The sequence below is a fragment of the Sebastes umbrosus genome, chromosome 24, assembly GCF_015220745.1.
Source record: "Sebastes umbrosus isolate fSebUmb1 chromosome 24, fSebUmb1.pri, whole genome shotgun sequence".
Lineage (NCBI taxonomy): Eukaryota > Metazoa > Chordata > Actinopteri > Perciformes > Sebastidae > Sebastes > Sebastes umbrosus.
In genome coordinates, this window is record NC_051292.1 from 14,007,921 (window position 1) to 14,034,307 (window position 26,387).

A 26,387-nucleotide genomic window follows, 5' to 3' on the forward strand; every position below is an offset into this window, starting at 1 on the left:
CAAACAGCAATAGATTGTTGAGATCGATCAATCCCACCGTGTGGATAAACGGCTTTAAAATCCCAGTTGAAAACAAAAATGTAGAAGATGTTCTGGACATTTTTCCAATTAGTCTTTGGCTAGAAAGAGTGAGACCTCTACTAAGAGTGATCCAGTATGGCAGACGAGAAAACATAAGCAATACAGGTCACCCATTAAGTATAGCAACAGCAAGACAGGGATCAATACATTGGATCTGGAAGGAGCGGTTTGACATATCATCGTGATTGGCTGTGCAGTGAGGACAACAGAAGACTCACCATCCTGCATCAATAGGAAATCTATTGCTATTCTTGGCAAGTAGTTCTTCTCAAGGTGAATTGTCCACAGTGTGACAGGCAGGGTGAGAACTCTCGCTACTCCCATCTGTTTCTGTTCTAATGTTGTTATACAGATATATAGCAAAGCATAACTGCTGCAGAAATATTTTTAACCCTCTGAGACCCTCAATAGACCCATTTTTTTTAGGGGGGGGGGGGTACAGGGGGTCTTTAGGGGGAGATAGCAGGTCAACAGTAGATGTCACTTTGAAGTGGTGTACATCATCTGAAAGCTGTGAACCTGGAGATTAATTTCAGATGCAGCTCAACACTGTGTGTCAGGTTGTTCTACTCATAAATCAGAAATAAATATGAATTAATTGATTTCCTTGCTCTATTTTGTCTCATAAGTTGTTGCAGCACTTTTTGGGTTGATACCATTTGTTACACAGATTTGGTGCTAAATTTAAGCATTTTTTACCACTGGAATTGATAAAAATTATCAATAATCCCTCCAAAATACCACATGAAGACACCAAGACCTTGAGGAACACCATAGAAAAAGCCATGCTGTGATTTGGGATCAAAAACTTTTGACATTTGGAGATTTCTGCAAGAACAGCATTTCTTGGCGATTGGATGGCGAGCACTTCTGTTGTGTAAACTGCGCAGAAACCCCCTTATTGTCAATCTAGCTAGGAAAGTCATCCATCCTCTGAATGCTCTAGGTCTGTAATTTGTGGCTGTAAAGTTTCATGAGGCTGTGATTATCCTAGAGGTCACCACAAGACATGTTATACAGAGAGGTCAAATTTCATCTCTCAAATTTCAATTTCTGGCTACAATGAAATGACTACTATGGACTCTAATAACCTACTCAATCAGAAAGTAAGCATAAACCAAGTATTCTTAGGCTTTTTCTGTATACTTGTCAGTATAAGCCAAGTATACTTAGACTTTTTCTATATACTTGTCAGTATAAGCCAAGTATACTTAGACTTTTTCTGTATACTTGTCAGTACAAGCCAAGTATTCTTAGGCTTTTTCTGTATACTTGTCAGTATAAGCCAAGTATACTTTGACTTTTTCTGTATACTTGTCAGTATAAGCCAAGTATACTTTGACTTTTTCTGTATACTTGTCAGTATAAGCCATGTATTCTTAGACTTTTTCTGTATACTTGTCAGCATAAGCCAAGTATACTTAGGCTTTTTCTGTATACTTGTCAGTATAAGCCAAGTATACTTAGACTTTTTCTGTATACTTGTCAGTATAAACCAAGTATTCTTAGACCTTTTCTGTATACTTGTCAGCATAAGCCAAGTATACATAGACTTTTTCTGTATATTTGTCAGCATAAGCCAAGTATACTTAGACTTTTTCTGTATACTTGTCAGCATAAGCCAAGTATACTTAGACTTTTTCTATCAGTATAAGCCAAGTATACTAAATAAGTATAATTTTGTTAAGTATATCTCTGATAAGTACGTAAAAAGTAAAATGAATGTCTTATTCTAAGTTTAAAAGAGGTATACTTGAATAAACCTCTTTTTGGTAAGGGTGTGCAGTTAGATGAGTCAGTTCTTCTATCTCTTTGTGTGTGTGTGTGTGTGTGTGTGTGTGTGTGTGTGTGTGTGTGTGTGTGTGTGTGTGTGTGTGCGTGTGTGCGTGTGTGTGTGTGTGTGTGTGTGTGTGTGTGTGTTGATAGTCACTGTGTTTTTGAGGGCGTGGGGTGAACGGGGCTAATGCAACCAGAATGAACTGGTTTGGGAGACAAAAGCGGGGGGCTAGGGGAGGTGCATGAGTAAGAGACATAGGAGACTACAGAGAGACAGAACTTTCCCCTGAGTCTTTCTACAACTGCCTGGTACACAAGTAAGTGAGCTCTACATTTCAGCTCATCCTTTACATGACATTTTTTCTGAACTGTAAATATTCAAAAAACAACCTTTGGTTTGTTCCACTCTGTGTAGTTAACTCTGATTTCATAAAGCTAACCCTAAGAAAACCATATAAAACACACAAGTTTTGCTAATAAAAGTTGTTACATCATATAAATTGTGTTTTTTTATACAGTTGCCACTGAGGAAATTAAACTGCGTTTGTGTATTCAGAATTAGGTGTTAAAAACGAGCATACATTTTTTTTAAAAAACATCATATTTATATCTAACGCTGTACTGTATTCTTCCTTGGCTACTTCTCTAACCCCTTTTTGTTTAGTGCTTAACATCTGCCCTCTGTGTTTTATTAGTCTTTATGTAATTGTCCCATTTCCTGTGCCAGATCCCAGCACTTTCCCCACATCTCAACTTTAAAATACTGCAAGTAAAGCTCTTCTATGCACACTTCATGCGGTGTGTGTGTGTGTGTGTGTGTGTGTGTGTGTGTGTGTGTAGCAGACAGGCATGGAAATTTGGGTGAAATGTGTGTGTGTGCAAGTGCAGCAGTTAAGCTATTGTAGCATATTTTCGGGTTTGATTAAAAGTGTTAGAAATGCATGTTTTTGCTTCCTGCTGATACAAGTAGCTTTGTTGTGTTGTGCAGTAAGGATGCCACGTTTCCAGTGCATGTATGTGTGTGTGTGGAAGAGAGAAAAGGCAGATGGGAGCAGTGTTGATTAGCTTTTTTGCTGACAAACTGGGCAACAGAACAGACTGGTGAGCAGCAACCAAAAAGGCGATTAGAGAGAAAGACAGATGCAGCTCAATAAAACTTAATTGTACAAACCATTATTGCCCCCAAAGTGAATATTTATGACGCAGACAGCTATGAATCACATTCACAAGTGCTCTGCTGTAAATCCTCAGCTAGTGGCCTCACCTCGGAGAGAGACAGGTTTATATTTATAGCTTTTATGCACTGTTTTCACTAGTAAATATATTAATTAATATGATAACAAAACATGTTTATGTACCTGTTCTCATTTCCACACATGGCCGGATTATCCAGCACAGGAGCCCTGGAGCATTGTCCTTGTCGGTGCATTGTGTCCAGTATTCCTTTGCTGGAATATTACTTGGCCCCAGGTTTGCTGTGTAATATGAATATTGATGAGCACAAACTAATTTAGTGTTGTGTTCCAGGTAATCAAAATATCAACTGAAATAATGAAAAAAAAGACACTGTGTCTCAAGATCAGGTAATAAAGTAGGACCCACCTTAAGGCCGCTATCATGTCAGTTGATATTGTGCATTAGAGCATAAACAAAATCGGATTAAATAATTTGCCACATAAGCCTTGGGCTGTTGTGGCCGTACACTCTGCTCGCTGCTTCTTTTGTCATGGAAATACAGTCTTTATTCACTCATTCTAGTCACTTCAACATTTCCTACACAGATGTTTCACGTTAAAAGCCTTCCACAAGATCAAAGGGTGTAATCCCTCCCTTTACTGGTAGCTTTTAATGTGAAACATCTGCAGGAAGTGTGGACTCGTGGTTGACTTGGGTAGTGTCCAGATGGGAACCAGCAAACTGGGGAAACTCTTGCGAGATGGTTGAGGTTAGGCACTGAATTTGAATAGTTAAGTTAATGGGTTGGCGGGCTAAGAGAGTTTTTGCAGATCTCAGATCAGATTTCGCAATTTGCGGATTTCCTTCTAGATAGGAACGTTGACTTGTGGTTGTTCAGGGCGTCTGTGTGGAGGAGGACGGGATCAGACTTTCCATCAGTATAGGGAATCGCGGAGACATCCCAGTACGAAACACACACGTATTGTAGCTTCAGCAAGAGAGACGTCACTTACGCGACCGTCGGGTGAGTAGTCTTTCTAATTACGTGATTTCACATGTCGTCATACGTCTTATTCTTCAACAGTTTTTACGACAAACTGCGACATTCTTGACTTGCAAAATTATTTTTTAAATTGACAAACATGATATGTGGGATTCATGGCGCAACTAAAACGGGATCAAAAAAATATTTATCTCTCACTGTTGACTATCGGTCATATTTTTTACGAAATAAGGTCCCATGGTGGTCCACCGGAAGGGGCGGAACTTCACCTCTCTATAGTGGTTTTGTTGCTTAATCCGTTACATGCATAGTGTCCTTGCAAAATAAACTTCCATTTTCACAGGAAGTTTAGACAACACAACCACTTAGTTAGGTTTAGGAAACGGTCGTGGTTGACATTAACTTTACTGACTAGTGACTCACAGGGCTGACGATACTCATGTGACTAACAACTCACGTGACTCACGAGACTGCGGATACCGACGAGTCACGTCTCTGCGTGTCACTGCGTGACAAAATAAGTCAAATCAAACGTGGTTATTCTACGTAACAAACGTAGTTATTTTACGTAACACACACGCTTATTGTACATAACAAACGTAGTTATTCTATGTAACAAATGTAGTTATCTTACGTAACAATCATAGTTATTTTATGTAACTAATGTAGTTATTCTACGTAACAGTTATTTTATGTAACAAACATGGTTATTCTACGTAACAAACGTATTTATTATACGTAACAAACGTGGTTATCTACATAACAAACGTGATTATTTTACGTAACAAACGTAGTTATTTTATGTAACAAACGTAATTATTCTACGTAACAAACAGTTATTTTATCTAACAAACGTTATTTTACAAAACAAACGTGGTTATTCTACGTAACAAACATAGTTATTTTACGTAACAAACAAGGGTTATTCTACGTAACAAACGTGGTTATTCTATGTAACAAATGTAGTTATTTTACGTAACAAACATAATTATTTAACGTAACAAACGTGGTTATTCTACGTTACAACATGGTTATTTTACGTAACAAACATAATTATTTTACTTAATAAATGTACTTATTTTAACTCAAAACACTTTCCTAAACCTAACCCGGTAGTTTTGTTGCTTAAACAGGTTCTGCACTGCAGGGGTTTGCACAGGCACACTGATTGCTCGTGTTGCTGGACATCAGTAGGAGATCGCACGAAAAATAACTTTTCGTAAAATGCCGAACCGTTGTATGAGGATACGTTGAGTACTGTTGTGCACTCAGAGCTCACAGCCCACAACTCAGTGTATGCTGTTATGTACAAAAGCCAGAAGCTTCGGGTTTCAGTTACACAAACAAATAGTGAGTGAAGCTGCCGTTGAAGACAGCAGTGCTGATTAAAACTGAAGCATATTTATTCCATCAGATGGACGCGAGATTGTGCAGAAAGGCTGTTACTTACAGCTGTCACTGAGATGTGTATGTGTACTGTCTCTCCAACTATTTGTCTCTATTCCGTCCTCTGTCTCTCTGGTATAGTTAGTAGGTCATTCCGGGACCGAAAAAATGTCATTTCCGCTCGGCTGCTTTTCAAAATCCCTAATTACAGAGTCAACAGCAACACACACACACACACACATTGAGCCCTTATCTCCGACCTCCCTCACTTCTAATAATTTGGTCAGAATCCAAACTTGGGTGGCTGCGGCGCAAAATGTGTCTTTTTCACAGCACACTTGGCTTTACAGATTAAAAAGTGAACACAGAAATATTACACTGTCAGCTTTTTATTATTAAGTGTGTGTGTGTTTTACTTCAATGACCAACCGTGACTCTTGCTTCTCTCCAATAAGAACACTGCGTCTGCTAAATGCCAGCTCTGCAGAAGTTAAAATGAAAGGTTATTTGTTGTAATCCCAGTTCTGCAGACAAAGCCCTCTGACGCTAAGCGAGGCCAAGCGTAGAGCAGGACATTATCTAAAACTCTGCAAAGATGACAAGGAGGTAAAAATGATCCCAGCATCGACCCACCTCTCTTCATAGAGAAGAGCCAGGATCAGGCTGCCATGCCACCGTAGCCATGGCAACCATTGTGCGTCATGCAAACATTCCAAAGGTGCATTCAGATTGAACACAAAGTGAATGTTTCACCTTTTGCACAAATTTGACCACTGAAATGGATTTACAATTGATGTGTGTGTGTGTGAACATTATGTAATGTTATTGACAAGAAGCACAGGAGTAACAGTGGTGCAGAACACTATAATAAAAATATACTCTCCCTCAACTCACTGTTGATGTTTTGAAACTCAACTCAGCTGACTCAACACCTCTCAGACACTAAACTGAATATGATAACCTTTTATAATGATAGAGATTATGATCTTATTGTAAAGCGTGGCTTACATTGTCGGAGATTCTGTAGGACCTGGATCGCTCTGTCGGTTTGGACAATGGAGCCTGTTCACCTCGTTTTAACACTCCTGCTGGTCTTGGTTTCATTCATGTGAATGTGCGAAGTGTGATCACTAAAATGGATATGATTCTTATATGGGCACATTCAACTAATGCTGATGTGATTGTTACATCCGAAACTTGGCTAAGCAAGTCTGTTCTGGACAAGGATGTTGGCATTGACGGGTATAATGTTTATAGGACTGACCGACCCAAAAGGGGAGGTGGTATTGAAATTTTTTATCAAAAATAAGTTTCATGTGAATGTGCGTCTCTCCACATCGGTGAGTAGGCAATTTGAATTTTTAGCTCTTTATCTCGAGGTCTCTATAACTCTCCATATCACCGTCGTCGGTTGCAATAGGACACCTTCAGCTGTCAGCGGTGCTCTATCCTCTTTAATGCAGCATCTATCAGGGTTTAATTTGAATGAAATTGTTGTTATTGGTGATCTAAACTGGGATTGGCTTCAACCAGTATCTGATGATTTTAAAGGTTATTTCTCTCCTCAAATGTCTTAAAGGTCCCATATTGGAATAAGGGAGATTTCCATGTCTCTTATATTATAAAGCAGGTTTAAGTGCTATAAAAATACTGTTAAACTATCAAAATGCTCAATATACGGAGAAACACATACAGCCCGTATTCAGAAATTTTGCATTTGAAACAAGCCGTTTAGATTTCTGTCCATTTGTGATGTCACAAATCTACAATATTTAGACCATTACACGGTTTTAAACGTAAACATTCTAAATGTGTCCCAGTTTATTTCCTGCTGCAGTGTATGTGAATGACATCAGCTGACAGGAAGTAAACATGGACCCAAACTGTTGCCTAGCAACGCAATTCCATTGAAATGCACTAAAACGGAGCGTTTCAGAAAGAGGGTAAATACAGGCATATTCAGGCTGACAGTATGAGGAAAATAAAGTTTGTTTTTTAACATTACAGCATGTGAACATGTTCTAGTAGAAACACAGAATACAAGTATGAACCTGAAAATGAGCAGGACATGGCACCTTTAAGAGACTCGACAAAGTCAGCAAGAATAATATCCACAGACTAACAAGCACTGAGTCTACTGTCTGACTGCTAGATGAACAAATCTGGCGAGCTTCGAAGCCCTCAAAGTTGTCTTTCTTGTATTTTTGTGGTATGGGAAGTGTTGAGGGCAGCAAGTACGTATGAGAGTTGGGATCAGCAGCAGCCGGATGGAGTCAGTTGGAGTCGAGGATATGGGTTTGTAGTGCTGAGCGAGAGTACAGCTACGGCAAGCCCCAAGGGGACAACATGATTCAGCCAGTCACCACCCACACTGCTTTAAGCTAAACTTCCTAACCCTTGTCACACAGCCAGTTAGTTTGGTAACATCTAAAAGCAGAGTAGGCGGGATAAGCTGAGGGCTTTTGGGATGTTGGACTTTAGAGTGCGAACACTATTTCCTGGAGGCAGCACGTATCAGTGCTGACCCGGAACGTATCAAACTCGCATAAGTAACAGTAGAAAACAATCGTGCGTTCATCTTCGGCCAGCACCAGTTGATAGCACAAAGAACAGCTACTGGTTATATCCTAATATAATGTCTGTCCTGGGGGATGACTCCACGGTCGTGACGATAAAACACTACAGTCACTGAAGAAAAGCTTCCTTTCCTTTCTCTGACACACTCATTCCACCGGAAATAATTTACCGTCGTGACCCTGAAGAAATCCTCTTTGTCTACTTTCATGTTCATAAGAATGTGGTTTTAGGACTGATTTTATATGTTTGTGTCTGATGGCAGATGGACCTCTAGGCACTGACAGAGATAATCAGAGCAGAGAGAAGAAAGTCACTCGAGGGACTTTCCAGTTTTTCTGTCTGTTGACCAGGATTTTTTTCTTTCGGGTAGCGCCAGTATAACACATCTTTGAATGTGAAATGACTGATATAAATGATGTCTCTGAAGCATTAAGTATTCATTACTAAATAAGTAGCAATCAAAGTTGAAATGTAGAAGAACAAAATGTATTATTTGTCAAGAGTTTAACTTTTAACAACTCAGCAAATCTTCATCAGGTTTTGATAATTGGCTATAAACTGTAGATATAAACACCAATATGCAACCATATTGTCAGAGTTGAACTCGTTATGCAAACTAGCCCTGCAGGCGGTCCTCCGGGAACCCGCAACCAAGTACAAACAGTGTCGGCGGGACAGTTACTGACTGTTATTACATACTTTTGTTGAATTCTGATTGGTCAATCACGGTGTTAATTCGTTATAACAGACCGTTGCTATGTATAACAGACCGTTGCTATGGGCGCAGTTCTGATATCGGACTCCGGAGGACCATTTGTGTCAAATTATTGGTTTCTTCAGTAAGTAGCCGTGTTATAAGCGAGATAATGTACAGCTATGCGGCTCATTGTTGCTTCGCATCGGGGGTTTATTTCACAACGACGACCGGAAGATGTGACCTGATGATATGAATGCATGACCCCAATATGTAATGTGAAATGTGCAGGATTTCCAATAAAATAGAAATAAGCACAGCACACACAGAATGCTCTAAAAAGGAGATATGACCTACTGTCTACGCTCTCGGCTTTTGTTATGTTGCACAAACACACTTACACTCCCGCACGTAAACAAGCCCTGCGGTGTGTCACAGTGTGTTTCTCGGTCACTGCCTCCACTAAGAATCAGATTGTGTATAATGGATAAAGGGCTTCTGACAGACCTCTCCTCTCTCTCTTCCTGTTCTCTCTTTTCACTTTTGTACTTGTTGTACATGTGGGCAGCATCTTATCCATTCATTTGGCCTTACACTATATACTTTAAGTAAGGGATAATGTACAGTATAATGACTTATATAACCCCCTGTTGTACCAGCCCAGTCGCACAGCAGTTCATGAAATAGTCAAGAAATTAAATGTATTGATCCGTGTACGTAGACACAAATTTAAATCAATTCATAAGTAGTCCACATAAGTGTGAACTGGGAAGTATAAAGAGCGGTGAACGCCGAGTTGGGAGGATTTTCACACAGGAGACCGCTGTTCGTGTCCCGTGTGAAACCACAAGAGTTGATTTATTTGTCACGTAATTTCCGTACTTAAGTTACACCACTTCCGCTATTGATACTCAAACCGCAATCTTTTCCTAAACCTAACTAAGTCATTTTGTTACCTAAGTCTAACCAAGTCAATCTTTTCCTAAACCTAACTAAGTAGTTTTGTTACCTAAGTCTAACCAAGTCAATCTTTTCCTAAACCTAACTAAGTAGTTTTGTTACCTAAGTATAACCAAGTCAATATTTTCCTTAACCTAACTAAGTCGTTTTGTTACCTAAGTCTAACCAAGTCAATCTTTTCCTAAACCTAACTAAGTCGTTTTGTTACCTAAGTCTAACCAAGTCGGTCTTTTCCTATACCTAACTACGTCGTTTTGTTACCCTAAGTCTAACCAAGTCAATCTTTTCCTAAACCTAACTAAGTCGTTTTGTTACCTAAGTCTAACCAAGTCAATCTTTTCCTAAACCTAACGAGGTCGTTTTGTTACCTAAGTCTAACCAAGTCAATCTTTTCCTAAACCTAAGTTGTTTTAAAAAAAAAAAAGAAAGTGACTTGTGTGTCACATGTTGCTGGACATTCGTAGGGAAACGCATTAAAAATACGTCGTTGAAAATCGCGCTGAGCATCACAGGAAAGAAAAACGGTATGCTGTCTTTCGGAGTTTTTTTGCCGGCTGAGTTTTCATGGTAGAGTGAAGATATTGTTATCATATGAAACCAGATCTAAGGTATCAACCATGTCAGACTAGCTGATTCATTTGTATCTCTTATTAATGACTAGAACAACTTGACACAATGAGCTGCATCTCAAATTAATCTCCAAGTTCCCAGCTTTCAGATGATGTACACCACTTCTATATGATATCTATTGCTGACTATTTGTTTCCCTCTGAACATCCCCTGTCCTCCACCCCTGCCCCACTAAAAAGAGGGCGGGATGGTGAGGGGTTAAGCTTGTCTCAGTCTTGTGAGTGCTTTGACGCAAATTTGTCTTGCATCCTCCTGACAAAGTATCAGGTTACTTCAGCCCCGCTCGAAGAATTAGGTCAATTCAGGCTCTAACATAAAAAATTCAATATGCAATATAATTGGTTGAATTAATCTCGATGCACCGAGCTCGTTGCGGGCTGCTCTTTTTTTTTGCATTCCGTAGCATGTTTCCTCTGCAGACGCTGCAGCAAGAGAGCAATATGAGCCACAAGGGACACTGTTATAAAGGGCCCCTCAAGAAAAAAAACACCTATATATATTTAATGAAAAGTGGTTCTCAGATGAGGAATTTGGGTTTGGAAAGTTGATAATTTCACAGCTGAATTCACCCTTTGTTGGCCTTGTTTTCCATGCAAGTTTGAGGGGAGGCTTGCAGTAGCCATGTCAAACTGACGGCCGGGAACACAAAGAGCACAACAGCAGAAAATAATATCAAGGTTCAAGCTTCTTTATTTGTCATATTCCAGCAAAGCAGTCAGTGGCAATGAAAATCTTTGGTCTCTTCAAAAATCCTCATAAAATATGTGTTTATAAAAGGGGAAATCACACAAGTGAATGTTAGAGCAAAATGATAATCGAAGGCATAAAATAATGCAGTTCGAATAAATATAAACATAAGCAAATATAGTTTAAGTTAACGCGATAATAACACGTTCACGTAAATTTGTTTTAACGCCACTAACTTCTTTAACACATTAACGCTACTTGTGATTTTACAGCTGTTGTTGCCTGTTGGGCTGCAGTTTGCCATGTTATGATTGGAGCATATTGTTTTATGCTAAATGCAGTACCTGTGAGGGTTTCTGGATCAATATCTGTCATTGTTTTGTGTTCTTAATTGATTTCCAATAATAAATATATACACATTTGCATAAAGCAGCATAAATGCACATTCCCATGTTGACAAGAGGATTAAATACTTGACAAATCTCCCTTTAAGGTACATTTTGAACTGATAAATAATACTTTGCGACTAATAGCGATTCATTCAGGATTAAATATTTGTGTTGACAGCCCTATAAAATAGTAATTTAAATGTAAATATGTATAGTCGTATCTGTTACTGAGACAATGATGCTACAAAGAACCAGCCTCTCTCTCTCTCTCTCTTTTTGGCAGCAGTGTTTCTCTCTCAGTCCGTCACTCGCCCTGACTCGCTCACTCTGCACTTTTCTGTTTATGCTGCACTTGATACTTCCCATAATGCCAGTGTTTGTAAAATGTTTCATAGCCCAAAAGCAGTCTCGATGTTCATAAAATCCCACTTCAGCCAGCTGTTAGCAGCTCTGAGATCCCATATTTACTCTCCTCTTTGAGGCATTTTGAATCAGCCATGAGCAAGAGTTGAAAAGTTAATTCCACTATTAAAACGTCCATTCATTTCAATATGTGATACTAAAAAAAAAACACATGTAACAAAGTATAATCCTTTTTCACCTGAGTGAAAGTAAGCTAAAAAATAGATTTAGTTGTATAACCAGCTATAAAACCACATAATAGACATAAAACTGATGTGACAGGAGAGACCACAAAGCCGAAGGCTTATGAAACCGACTACACATCAACTCAACTTACGAAGAGAACAAAGGAAAACATCCTAAACTAAAAAATACAGCATGGTTTTGGCTTTAAAGACAAAACGGACAAGAAGTCTAAAGTGCTCAGAATCCTATACAAGGAAAATAAATGAGGATGAGAAACACAAAATACAACTACGTACATCTAAAAGCATCAGATTTGTGATGCTCTATATATTCATACCTTGCCTCTCCAACCGGTTCTCACTCCCCACTCGTTCATGTCCCATTTAACAAGTGACAAAAATACTTTTTTTAAATCCACATCTTTTCCTAAACCTAAAAACTAAGTATGGAAGTTTATTTTGAAAAGAGACTGTATGCATGTAACGTGTATATAGGACTTTCATCCAGGAGAACACCGTTGTTAGTGTTCACTTTCATTTTAAAAACAGCTGTTAGTGTCCTGTCTTCCAGCCCGTTCTCATTCATCATCAAATACCGAGCCTTTGTCACGGCCGTCGGCGTTTGTTACGGTCGCACATGGCACCCTTTAGCACCGGTAGGAAACACACCAGGTGTGGTGACGTAGTTTAAAGAGCGAAAAGACACACACAGGGCGGGCGGGAGAGGAGGGGGATGGGTCCAACAACACAAGGCTTTCATCCAGGAGACCGCTGTTCTTGTCCCGATGCTGAAAATAAAGTGATGCCATGGGGAGGTTTTTTTTTTGCCCAATCCTAAAGTGTGACAAAGTGTCAGTGTGTGGAGTTGGGATGAGAACATGTTGGGTACCTAGAGCGTCATAGTTTGAAGCGTAGGGCCACTGACCAAGGGTCAGCAGGGCAATGCAGCTTTATTTGTAGAGCACATTCCAGCAACAGGGTAATTCAAAGTGCTTTACATAAACATTCAAGAACATTGCGACAAAGTGCAAAAGAAGTCTAATAGTCTTTTTTGCTTTGGAAGGTTCCTAACAGAGTGAAATGACCCGGGAGTATATCAGTAGCAGCCGTGATAAGAGCTGTTCGAATTCTCTAAATGCTGAGGAAAGGAGCTTCAATGCTTCCTTTATTATCTCCTTTAGCATAGGATACACCGGACCATCCTTTACCAAATAAATCCGTCCCACAATTCCTTGCGGCAGCCACATTTAAAGTGATGCACTATTCGGCCGATCATGAAACCAAACGATATGCCTATTTTGCATATTATTTTCATACAGCCATATAATAATAATTGGGATTCATGTTGATAAATAAGAGTGGACAGTGACAACCATTTCGTTTCACTTTATTTGTAATTCATTATTTATTTGGAACATGTAACAAATAAAGAAAACATAAACATATAGCAAACAAATAATCAACATAAATAAATATTACATGTCCGAAAAGGGAGTAGAGAGAAGTACAGCCTACACATGGTCTCTATAACTAAATGGAAACATGGCACCTAGGAGAAGTTTGCCTTCAGTGCTTTCTACCAGTAAGAGTTTATTTTAATCCAAACCACAATCTTTTCCTAAACCTAACCAAGTTGGTTTGTTGCCTAAACCTTAGAAGATTTCTGGCAGAAAACCCTGAAGGCAAACTTTTTCCATATGCGGAAACATGTGGACTTAGAAGACATGGTTCCCCCTCAGTCAGCTTTTTATTATGAGAAGCAACCTGAGCAGGCCGTCATTAACCTCTAACCTGAACCGAGGGTCATTGTTGGTCATTTCTCAACACTGACTAGACAGGAAGACAATGACTTCTGACCTTCACCTGAGCCTTAATAGGATTCTGTTGTATCAGGTAATGAAAACAGAAGACTGATTATTACTATTTCAGATGGTTCTTTTGTAATTTACATAAACGTTTTAATGAAGTTAAAAAAATAGCAGCACTCAGGAGTAAATCCTCTACCTCATTTTGTCTCATCATTTCACAGTAACGTAATCATTTTACGCATTCTTCAGCATCTTGTTTTATATAAATTGAGGCTCAGGTTGACCTAGGTCTTTATTGCCATAAATATTTTTTATTCCCCCCGGGAACTACTTGGGTTGATCCTTGAAAAGCCTGGAATGGTTTCCTCATGGGATGCTGCTACGGTGCTTTTCAATCCATTCCCTGGACAGGTTATTAGAGCAGCAGTGCATAATTGCAGCCTGGTTGGTGTGTGTGTGTGTGTGTGAAACATCCACTCCATCACGCTCCACCAGCTTTGCTTGCACTTTGTATTACTGAATTAAAAACTGTGGAAAAAAAACGTTTTGTTCGAGCTTTTCATGTGGACACTGACATTGTACATGTGTTGTTTGGTATATATTTGCATGTTGAGCAAGTACATATACTGGTATGAACTTGAAGATTCAGGCTTGACCATGGAAGTAGCAACAACATTTCTATTGATTTGTATACATTGACACAAATTTAAATTTTTTTTTCGTGATGGTCAGCATGAAATGAATTCGTATGTAATCCACATAATTGTGAACCAGGAAGTATAAAGAGCGGCGAATGCCACATAGCAAAGAGGTTGCGGTAGATCGGTGGGTCAAAAGACACAGGACTTTCACCCAGACAGGTGTTTGTGTCCCGTGTGAAACAACAAGTCAAAATTGATTTATTTTGCACGTAACTTCCGTACTTAAGTTACGGCACTTCCAGAGTTATTTTAACCCAAACCACGATGTTTTTGTAAAGCTAAGTAGATTGTTACCTAAGCCTAACCAAGTCGATTTATTCCTAAACTTAACTAAGTAGTTTGTTACCTAAGCCTAACCAAGATGATCTATTCCTAAACCTAACTAAGTAGTTTGTTACCTAAGCCTAACCAAGTCGATCTATTCTTAAACCTAACTAAGTAGTTTGTTACCTAAACCTAACCAAGTCGATCTATTCCTGAACCTAACTAAGTAGTTTGTCACCTAAGCCTAACCAAGTCAATCTATTCCTAAATCTAACTAAGTAGTTTGTTACCTAAGCCTAACCAAGATGATCTATTCCTAAACCTAACTAAGTAGTTTGTTACCTAAGCCTAACCAAGATGATCTATTCCTAAACCTGACTACGTAGTTTTATTTTGAAAAGACTGAAGCGGAACCCAACTACGGAAAACACATCACAAACGTCAATAAAAAACACGTGACACAAACGCCATTAACCTAACAAAACACTGGTCAACAACGGTCTGGAACACGGGTCTCCTGGTTAGAAGTCCAGCATTTGTTGGGTCCATCCACCTCCCCACCATGAGTGGTCTTTCTTGCTTTTTCTTCTACGTCACTAATTCTTACCGTAGCATTTATATGCGGATGCGTTTACATTGCAGTCGGTGCAGGATACACGGCGTACAAATGACATGTGGAATTCAAGAAAGGCGTCTTTTTGTGCGAACTCATGGCTATCAGCACATGGAGTTTACTCAATTCTCCATGATGAGAGATGCAGTTTAAAGCTCCTCAAATGTGTTTTTCAGTTTCAATAATTAGTATTTGTTGAAATGTATTAATAAATACAGTTGTCATTCATCAAAATAGTTTCAAAATGAAAAGAAAAAGAAATGTAGAGTGTGATCAGACGGTGCTGATCACACTGAGGCCTCGGGGTGAATCAGTAGATGTCGGATCGCGCTGGCTAGTGAGCCAAAGCTTGTGATAGTTAATGATGTCTGTTGGCAAGCTTCAAGTCCTCGCTTGAAGATGAAAGAGTTTCTTGGATTGAAAAGTATGTGAATGGCATCCATCTTCTGCTAGTCTTTTTTATCTTGTGTCTAAATAAAGAATAATTTCTAGAGTTACGGTGTGCAGCGAGACTTAAAGCTTTACAGCGATGAACCCAGAACTCTACAGGAGTGAACTACATGTTACAGCGATATGTCTGTTTGTTACTGGCTGCTCACTACTGGTGGGTGTGATCTTTGATGTGCTTTCATGGTCACTTCTTTATCAGGCTGATGACTAGTTCTGTATTGTAGGGCATACATGAGTACCTGAGCAGAGTGGGCTGGGATGGTGGTGGTGGAAAGCATGACCTGTCTTCACAGTAAAGCTCTGTACAGTCAGGAGGAAGGAATTTGCCAGTGACTGCATGTGTGTCATATTAAACCATCCCTAGACCAACAGTGGGAGTTACGGGGCCGGCTCAAGCCCTTTTGGTGCCCTACGCAAAATTCAGATTTCCGTGTTCTTCCTTGCCCACCTGGAGGCTTTGACCTTTTCATCATGAAGAAATAAAATGTGAAAATATTGGACATCTGTCTGTGTAGCGATCCTACGTCCTGACCCGTACTCGGGCTGTTTTGATGCGCACGGCATGGTGCGCCCGGGCCCACAGTGCATAGTGCGGACAGCCACAGTGTGACGTTCACTTGCAGATGAAAAAGTGTGAGAAAGACAGTTTTGAAAAGTGAATTTGTCATCATTTGTTACCTCAATGCAGAGGGAAGGTATTATTATTATTATGTCTTTTTTTTTTAGAGGGCGACCAGCACCCCCCAGAAAGTGGCACCATAGGCGACCGCCTATATGGCCTATGCCTTAAGCCAACCCTGGGGAGTTATATGACAAAGACTGTAACTGTCCAAAGGCCTTTAGGCTACCCGCCTTTAGACAATTTAAGCTTGTTATGAATCAGGGCTGTCAAAGTGAATGTGATAATAACACGTTAACGCAAATTTGTTTTAACGCCACTAATTTCTTTAAAGCATTAACGCAACTTGCGTTTTTTAGGTTGTGGCGGGCTCAGTTTTAAAGCTAGAGGGAAGATCCTGGTATCATATGAAACTAGAAAACCTAAAGAATCTATTGGTACTTGTGCTAAAATTTTGGCGAGGAAAAACTGGCCATTTTCAAAGGGGTCCATTGACCTCTCACCTCCGGATATGTGAATGTAAATGGGTTCTATGGGTACTCACGAGTCTCCCCTTTAGAGACATGCCCACTTTATGATAATCACATGCAGTTGGGGCAAGTCATAGTTAAGTCAGCACACTGACACACTGACAGCTGTTGTTGCCTGTTGGGCTGCAGTTTGCCATGTTATGATTTGAGCATATTTTTTATGCTAAATGCAGTACCTGTGAGGGTTTCTGGACAATATCTGTCATTGTGTTGTGTTGTTGATTTAAGATAATAAATATAAACATACATTTGCATAAAGCAGCATATTTGTCCACTCCCATGTTGAGTATAAAATACTTGACAAATCTCCCTTTAAGGTACATTTTGAACAGATATAAACTGTATGATTCATTTGCGATTAATTGCGGTTAAATAATCAATTGACAGCCCTAATATGAATATAACCAGTAATTGATGGGTGACATTTTTACTTGCCATTCAGGATTTCTAAAAGTTGGATTTATATAACAATTGATGTGCTTGTTTTCTTGTATAAAGACAGCCAGTGTTCACAAGTCCCCTGTCGGGTTGTTATGGGCTGCGAGAGGAGCAGATAATGATTTCACATGAAATAACCCCAGGGCGAGGGTCAACACTTAATGGTTTACCAGTTGTGATGTATGTGAACCTTTTTAATGTTGATTTTCCCACCACTGTGTGTTTGTACAGGATGAAGGCTGCGCTGCTGCTGCTGCTGTTAGTCACTCTCATCGCAGTCAAAACTGTAGCTGGAGGGAAAAACAAGAAAGGTAAGATTCTCTCTCCCTGTCTTGCCTGTTCTCTCTCTCTTGCTATATTTTTTTTATTGTTACAATGAATTATAAGTTCCTGTAATCCAAATGTAGCCTATTGCAAATATTGATTGTTGAAGGCCAAATCTCATTGAACGTCTCTGAAGTGAAGCACTGATTAAAATGTTATTATATATACTTGTTAGAACATTCCATCATTCCCAAAAAGTATGATAAAATATGAAGATACGGCCAAAATGTGCTCTTTTTTTCTCAAGATTTAGTACCCCAAACTTGTTCTGAATTCAACTTTTTGCTACCTAAATGTGAATCAGGCCCCTGTCACAAGCAGCTTACAGTAATACTAATGCTAGCCCCAACTGCTACAGGCTGCACATTCAGCAGGCAGATCAGAGTTGGTGGGGTAATGACGCCGTGTCACTGAGCGAGGATTTCCAACTGCTCACACTTTCTCTGCTATAAGCTCCAGGATTGGTTCACTTCTGCCCTGAAAACACAAGTCCAAGCAACGCACCGTGTTTTAAAGGAAGAATTCAACATTTTGGAACACATGCTAGTTGCATTCTTTTTGAGTGTGAGATATAAAGATGAATCTCGTGTGTTGAGTCGCAGTCACAATGTGATTAGGGCTGTCAATCTTCCTCTATAATAAAATACATAGGATGAGGGAGGTAATTCTTGCCTACTTTAGCTGCGGTAAAGAACATATATTGCCAAAAAGTGAAAGTTAATTGTTCGTTGCAACGCCCAGCAGCAAAGCCACACGTCTGCCATTTTGGACTGAAAGAGACAACCAGACGCCAGTAAAACGTCCGCCTAAAGAGTGCTGTACAAAAGTTAAACTAAATTATTTCTATTCTATTGTCATATTCTACCAAAATGGCTTGTGTTGATCAATAAAATATTATGAATATAATATGTGTTTTCAGTCCAAAATGGCTACATTTATTTTTAATATTATTTTTGCAAAATTTAATGATTTATTTATTTATTCATTTATCGAGTCATTTATTTTTTATTTTGGCAGGTTCCGTCCTCCGTACTTACCATGGAGAACTTAAATTCACTCAGAGCATTTCCCTAAGACGCTACTAACACCTTATTGCTTAAACTAGTTTTGTTCTTTCAGGCAGTTCACAGTGACCAGCGGTCAAACTGGCCACCAGTAGCATTGTCATTGGATTTGTGGATTGCTTGTTGAAGTCACATTGAAACTATGTCCATGTCTGATTATTCTGTCCTCAGAGAAAAACAAACCCTCCGAGTCCGGGTCAGAATGCACTGACTGGCGCTATGGCAACTGTGTCCCTAGCAACGGGGATTGTGGAGCAGGGTTTAGAGAGGGGTCATGTGACCAGCAGAACAAGAAGATGAAATGTAGAGTACCTTGCAACTGGAAAAAGGACTTTGGAGGTAACACACACACACACACACACACACACACACACACACACACACACACATACAGAGAGAAAAAATTGGTGAAATTGGAGGTCAATTGTGTGTATTCAGTGTTTACAACTAGAATTGGTACAGTGAATGTGAACTTTTGCTTTATTTTCCAAAGCCTATCTGACAAACTGACTGAATGACTCCACTGTACAGCAGCATGGGAATATAGAGGAGGTGGAAACAACATCACAAGCACCTGTAACACATGATGCAACCCAGTGCAGCAGCCCTGCATAAATACCTCTGTGTAGCTATAATGATACAACTCGTGTTGACACTGTGTCAGCGAAGATTCAGCTCTAATTGATTCAGCCCCAAATGTTTATGACATACTTTGTGGTGAGAAGCCTGAAGCTCGTAGCCTAGAAATTAAGTGTTTTTTAACCGTTGAGCTCAGAGGTTTACAGTGTTGCACCCCTCTTTTATCTGGAGGAGACCTGCACTGTTACGTTATGTCTTATTTGTCTCACATCACTTCTAAAGTAGAGTAAAACTAACTACATTACACAAGTTTAATTTCAAAACCAGGCAGTAAAAAAGATGTTTTTCCCAAATAAGGTGGAACAAACTGGATCAGTGGTGGCCCAAAGCAAAGTGGTTTGTGCTCAATTTAAGATTTATTTAGAATGCATTATCACATGAAAGAGCCTCAACACAATATACAAAAGGCAATGAAAAGAACAGAAGTACCACCACACAGTTACATTGAAAATGTTTTAAAGTCGATCGTGGTATGTTCTATATTTTAGGACACAAGGTACAAGTGAATTTGGAGTCTGGCCTGAATGGTGCGGAGGGTCATGAGATAACTTCTGTTGTGATTTGGCGCTTTATGATTAAATTGACTTGACTATAGGACGAGAGGGGGTTCGCTCCTAAAGTTAGTCAGAGAAATAGGTGGGGGGGTGAGGTTGTGGAGGGCTTTGTAGGTGAGCAGAAGGGTTTTGAAGTCAATCCATTGTTTAACAGGGAGCCAGTGTAGTTGGATGAGAATGGGGGGGATGTGGTCGGAGGATTTGTTGCGGCTAATGATCCGGGCAGCAGAGTTCTGACTGCTGCGAAGCCTGTTGAGCAGTTTGGTGGGAAGGCCAGAGAGGACAGCGTTGCAATATCGACGTTTGGGGTAGTGATGTTTTAGGCTTTGGAGAGGGTGGAGCAGTGCCTCGGTTTTGCTGCCACTGAGCTTCAAGAAGTTCCTGATCATTCAGTTCTTGATGTCTTGTAGGCAGGTGGCGACGGAGGTGGGCGGCAGGGCAGTGGTGTTTTTTTTGGAGATGTAGATCTGTGTATCATCGGCATAACAGTGAAAGTGGACATTGTGGTGACACCCCGTGAAACAGCAGAAAACTTTGACCAGTGGTTGCTCAGTTGGACATATTGTTGTCTGTCAATGAGAAACCCATGAGAGTGCAACACAAATGATCCCAATATCAGCCAGGCGCTCGATGAGTAGTGGGTGGGAGATGGTGTCAAAGGCAGCAGTGAGATCGAGGAGGATAAGGATGGTGAGCAAGATCGTGGGTGGTTTTGACCAGGGCTGTTTCAGTACTGTGTTTGGGACGGAAACCAGATTGCAAGGGTTCATGGAGGTTGTCTGACACTAGCAGAAGTGTTCTGGAAAAGTTTCAGACTTTTGATAGATAACTAAGGTATGCCAGAGACAGGAAAATAACAATAGTCGAGTCAGGAAGATGTACATGCATGGATCAAAATGTCAGTATCTTGTAAAGAGAGTGGTAACATAAGTGCAGTACAGTAGGTACACCGTACCAACTGTGGAAAGGTTAGAAGTTATTTTTAGTACACGGTGGGAAATGTTTGACAAATAAGAGTGAAAATATGCCAAAGCTCAACCGTGGATGCATATTCTATATGTGTCATATGTCTGCTTTTACTGCCTCAACTACTCATTATAGTTACTAGTTCCCACTATGAAAGCTGATGTATGACAGCTGTGTTGCATGTGTTCATGTATCTTCTGTCTGTCTCTTTCCCCTCTCTCTTCTAGCTGACTGTAAGTATCGGTTTGGTACCTGGGCAGAGTGTGATGCAACCTCTGGCTCGCGCAACAGAACAGGGACACTGAAGAGGGCTCTGTATAACGCCGAGTGCCAACAGACGATTTCTGTCTCCAAGCCATGCGCTGGAAAAACAACCAAGACGAAAACCAAAGGTCAGACTGACAAGTTCACTGATGGATGTTTCTCCATCTCAATAGAGGAGAACAAACTGATGGGTTTTGCTGCCATAAGTGATTCATCCTCTGGGAACCATGATTATCTGTACAGAATGTCATGGTAATCCATTCAACATTAGTTTGGTATGGATATTCATTGTCCTCAGACAATGTTTTCTAATGAAGAATAGCAAACTCTCAGTGTGTTCTATCCCCCACTTTTCATATCTTAACTTTGGAGTGCCTATAGACGTTGAAAAAAAAGTTGATAAACCTAGACATCCTCAGGGGATTGAGCCAAAATGAAAGTTGAACCAACATCGTAACGTCGACGTTGTCTTACTGGCAGTCTTCAACAAAATTGTTAAATTTCTATATCCTGACATGTTTTGTGGATAACAGTCTTCATCAGGGCTCAGCTAATAGCTACACAATATTTGTACACCTTGGGCACGTGTCTCATTTACAGGCCACGTTTCAAAACTGCCACAGAGTTGCATGAACGCATAAAAATAGTCCAACGTTCTACATTGATAAATAACTTACCGATAAATGTGTAAAGATGCCTTCCTCATGTGCTGTCCGTGCTGCTCGAGTTGCTTCTGTGACAGGAGTTCTTTTCAAATGATGCAGGACATGTGCAGTAGATTGAAATTGGTACAATCATTCTACGTAACTCTATATTGCTTATTATGGAAACGTAACTTTCATGTTGAATGTGCACGTCATTTCAAGCCGCTTCACGCGACAGGTTGTGTCACAGACCTGCCGTCGACGATGAAATGTTTGCTGGGTTCTCGCCCGTGCCTCTCCTTATATTTTGACACTCTTTACTCATTTGAATGTCATATTCTTCTTCAATAACTTTGGCACATATTTTGTAAATGAATGCTGTGAGTAATATGTGTTTGTGTCTTTTTTCCAGGCAAGAAGAGAAAAGGCAAGGGCAACTAGAAACAGGCTGCCGAGAAGAGTCCTCAGAGTCAAGGAACCAATAGGAGTAAAAACAGCTGTCCTCTGACAGTTGAACAGCAGCCCCAACACTTATAGAATTATAGACTGATTTCCATACACACAATTTTAAATCCAGGCTTTCTCAACCGTGACAAAAACATGTTTTTTGGTTTTCAAAAGAGTAGTCTGTAAATATGCACTCAATCTCTAGTTTAGGACAAAGTATAACCAGCCAACACAGCTGCTGCCTCCAAATCAAAGTGCATTTGGAATATTCCTATTATACATTTTTTAGACCATAATGTTAGAAATTCTTTTAACGTTGAAATACTGTCAAAAAGTTCTCTGTCAAGGCTTTCATAGATCAAATGCATTAATTAAACCACAGCTACACTGGGAAAGGGACTCATTTTAACTCCCAAGTTGTCATCGTTGGGTCTGAATCATTTTGTAAATCTCGGATGTGTCAGTAGCGTCCACACACAAACTGTGTTTCATTGTTTCAGCTAATTCTGTCGCAATAAACGCAGCCAAGAATCCACCCTTTTCAATAAAGTCCAACCCCCAGAGTTATTTGTAGATGAAAGTGCATTTGGAATATCAGCTTTATAAATTTGCCTTAGGATGCAGAAGCCCCCTGTTACACATTTCTTTCGCTTTGAATATTATATAAAAGAAGAAAAGAAAAGAAAAAGATTTTCTGTAAGGCTTCCCCTTATTTACCTTTTTGCTTCCCTCCTGTAGTTTGCTCTTACAGTATTATTTCCATTTTTCTTTTGTTTATTAAAGTTTCAAAACATACTTCTGTCTTTTTTTGTATTATTTCAGACTTACTCTTTTCTTTTTTTCTTTTATTGCTATGGTACCCACGAGTCTCCCCTTTACAGACATGCCCACTTTATGATAATCACATGCAGTTTGGGGCAAGTCATAGTCAAGTCAGCACACTGATACACTGACAGCTGTTGAGTTTACCATGTTATGATTTGAGCATATTTTTTATGCTAAATATATATATATTTGCCCACTCCGATGTTGATAAGAGTATTAAATACTTGACAAATCTTCCTTGAAGGTACATTTTGAGCAGAAAACAATGTGTTATTAACCTCTCCTTTCGTGTTGCATTAGACGTAAAAGATGTGACCTAGACTTCCCGAGGTGAATGCTGTGGGACATTTCCTCTTAATAAAATAGAAAGCATGAACTCCCAGACAGCATGTGTCTTTCAAAGTTTTATTGCAATAAACAAGGTTCACATTTGCAAATGTGGATCTCCCACCTCGCCAGGCTGGGAAGAGAGAGATAGAGGGAAAAGCCTCAGAAGAAGGTATTTGTACAATGCAGGCGTGCTTCACAAACATCCCTTACTGTCACCCTTAGCAGGTGTCTTTTGATAAACACACCGTGTCTCGTCTTTCCCTTCAACCTTATGTCTCTTTAGACTCTGTCTGCTGGGAATCTAAAGTTGAAAGCTCAACTTTTGAAAGTGGTCTGAATAACATTGGTATTTCGCACAAGGAGAAGAAACTGCCAATACAGTAACCTTTCCTATCTGGTGTGTGCGCTATATTTAGAATATCTTTCACCCCATTATCTTGACGTCAGACAGCCCTTTCCTTTTTCCCATTTTCTGATTTAGGTGAGCCTTTCTTTTAGGTGGCTTAAGTATGTTTTTCAGCGCTGTATTGCTTTACACCGGTGTCGGTACAAGCAGCTGAAAATGAGCTTCCTTCGTAGCTCTTCCTGAAATTTCCTCCATTTTCCCCTTTTAAAAGGTTTCTCCTGATCTGAATCGAGGGTCAAAAGGACAGAGGGTATCCTGTACAGATTGTAAAGCCACTTGAGATAAATTTGTCATTTGTGATATTGGGCTATACAAATAAAATTGACTCGGCTTCTTCTGGTTGTGCTCTCGACGATATGGTGTCATGCCACTTTGATCTCATTTTAATGACCTGATTTGTCTCTCTCTCTCTGTAAAACACACACATCACATGCACATCCAGTCAGCGTCTCTGTGATAGCAACACCTAGTGTGTCACTCTGCTTTTGATGTAGGTTAGAGAAGAAAGCCTTCATCAATAAATAAACAGCTCCCCGCAGCAGTGATGTATTACTGCTGTCTTCATTTCATCCACTGATTCACATTTCGTCGAGGTTCCACACATGCTGATGTTTGTGAAGTCTGGTGAACTTTCTATTGACACAATCTATTTCATTTTTTTTTTTTTTTTTTGTATGATGAGAAAACATCCAACTCCAACCAAAAGATGTTTCCCTGTCGCTGTGTTTGATCCTCTTTCTGCAGGATTTGTCCTAATATTCAAGCCATTGTTCTTATTCTTGATTGATTTTTTGCAACTTGTGTTAAAACAAGTGTTTTCTGGACAATATCTGTCATTGTTTTGTGTTGTTAATTGATTTCCAATAATAAATATATACACACATTTGCATAAAGCAGCATATTTGCCCACTCCCATGTTGATGAGAGTATTAAATAATTGACAAATCTCCCTTTAAGGTACATTTTGAACAGATAAATAATAGTTTGCGACTAATAGCGATTTATTCTGGATTAAATATTTGTGTTGACAGCCCTATAAAATAGTAATGTAAATGTAAATAGGTATAGTCGTATCTGTTACTGAGACAATGATGAACCAGCCTCTCTCTCTCTCTTTGGCAGCAGTCTTTCTCTCTCAGTACATTTAGAACAGATAAAAAATGTGTGATTAATTGCGATTAATCGCGATTAAATATTTTAATCGATTGACAGCCCTAATATGCATGTATTATTAAATCACATTCATTACAAGTACACTATAGCTTCGTCCAGTGTCTTTTTTTTGTTATAGTAAAAAAGGTATTTATTAATTTTTCAGGAGGTCTGTTTTTTTACAGGATGTGCCGGTTCAGTAACTTTTCTCCAGCCTCACTTTGAGAGTTGACAAACAGCTCCAGTGAATGCCCCAGAGCCAGGCAGGTTCACAAGGTGATGCAAGATGATGTGCTTCGTATGAAACCACCATAAAGCCTATAGGGGGGACTGTTGGGCGATAGCAAGGAGGTTACACACATTCACCCAAGCTGCCAAGCACCCACGTGATTGGCCAACGATTAAACAGAATGATGTTTAATGTAAGAACTCTGCGTATAATTTGATTTAAACGTGTATTTTAGTGGTGAAGAGATAAGTAGGTCTGATCCCTTACATGCATGATGTACAGCTGTTGTAGAGATAAATAGGTACAATTTCCATATGTTAATTCCTACAAAGACTGTGTGAGTAACAATATCCATGGTTGACAACAGAACTTAAAGCACCGATAAAGGATAAAAATGCCTTTTTCAAGGCCGTGGAAATTAAGGAGGAAATGAGAACAGTACAAAGGAAGATCAAAACCAAAATGCAGGAATGCGAGGCAGCCTACAGGGATGAGACAGTCACACTCAAAGAAGGACACAGAAAGCCTGGCAGGGTTTACAGACTATTACAGGATAGAAACCCAAAGGACAATTTATCTCATTTACTAACGAGCAGGACCTTGTCAAAGATTTAAAAATGCTTTTGTTGTAGTTCCCACACCGAGGATTTTAGATCAGCGCAAATGAGAGTAACTAAAAATGTAAAAGGCATTTGTTTTTGCTGAAGAAAACAGTGAGCTCACTGAGAGACAGTGCTGCTTATCAAATACACCCACACATCCAGTAGCAGAAAGACGAGTTCAGCTCGCCTGTTTATTTCAATGAGACCATTGTGTTAGCACAATGAGAGCTCAACGCACTACAAATAGACAACAAGCAAATGAAGAAACATCTTCTTAAACTTGATGACGTGCGCGGGTGGCAACCTCCAGTTTTGAGAAGTGAAGCCAATGAGGAAGTACCTTAAATCTGCATTCTCTCTAACAGCCAGCAGGGGGCGACTCCTCTTGTTGCTAAAAGAAGTCTGATTGTATAGAAGTCTATGAGAAAATGACCCTACTTCTCACTTGATTTATTACCTCAGTAAACATTGTAAACATGAGTTTATGGTCTCAATCTCTAGTTTCAAGTCGTCTTCAATACAGCATGATGTTCATTTAGTAAATTATGGTCCCATTTAGAGTCAAAGAGACC

General features: G+C 39.6%; 1 protein-coding gene across 1 annotated transcript; it reads left to right on the forward strand.

Moving 5' to 3' along the window:
- The first annotated feature begins 2,050 nt into the window (after positions 1–2,050).
- mdka (midkine a) lies at positions 2,051–23,066 on the forward strand. The gene is made up of 5 exons (XM_037762345.1): positions 2,051–2,174; positions 17,601–17,680; positions 18,929–19,096; positions 21,144–21,308; positions 22,237–23,066. The coding sequence occupies exons 2-5, from the start codon at positions 17,602–17,604 to the stop codon at positions 22,263–22,265; spliced, it is 441 nt and encodes a 146-aa protein (XP_037618273.1). The 5' UTR covers positions 2,051–2,174; position 17,601; the 3' UTR covers positions 22,266–23,066.
- Positions 23,067–26,387: the final 3,321 nt, after the last annotated feature.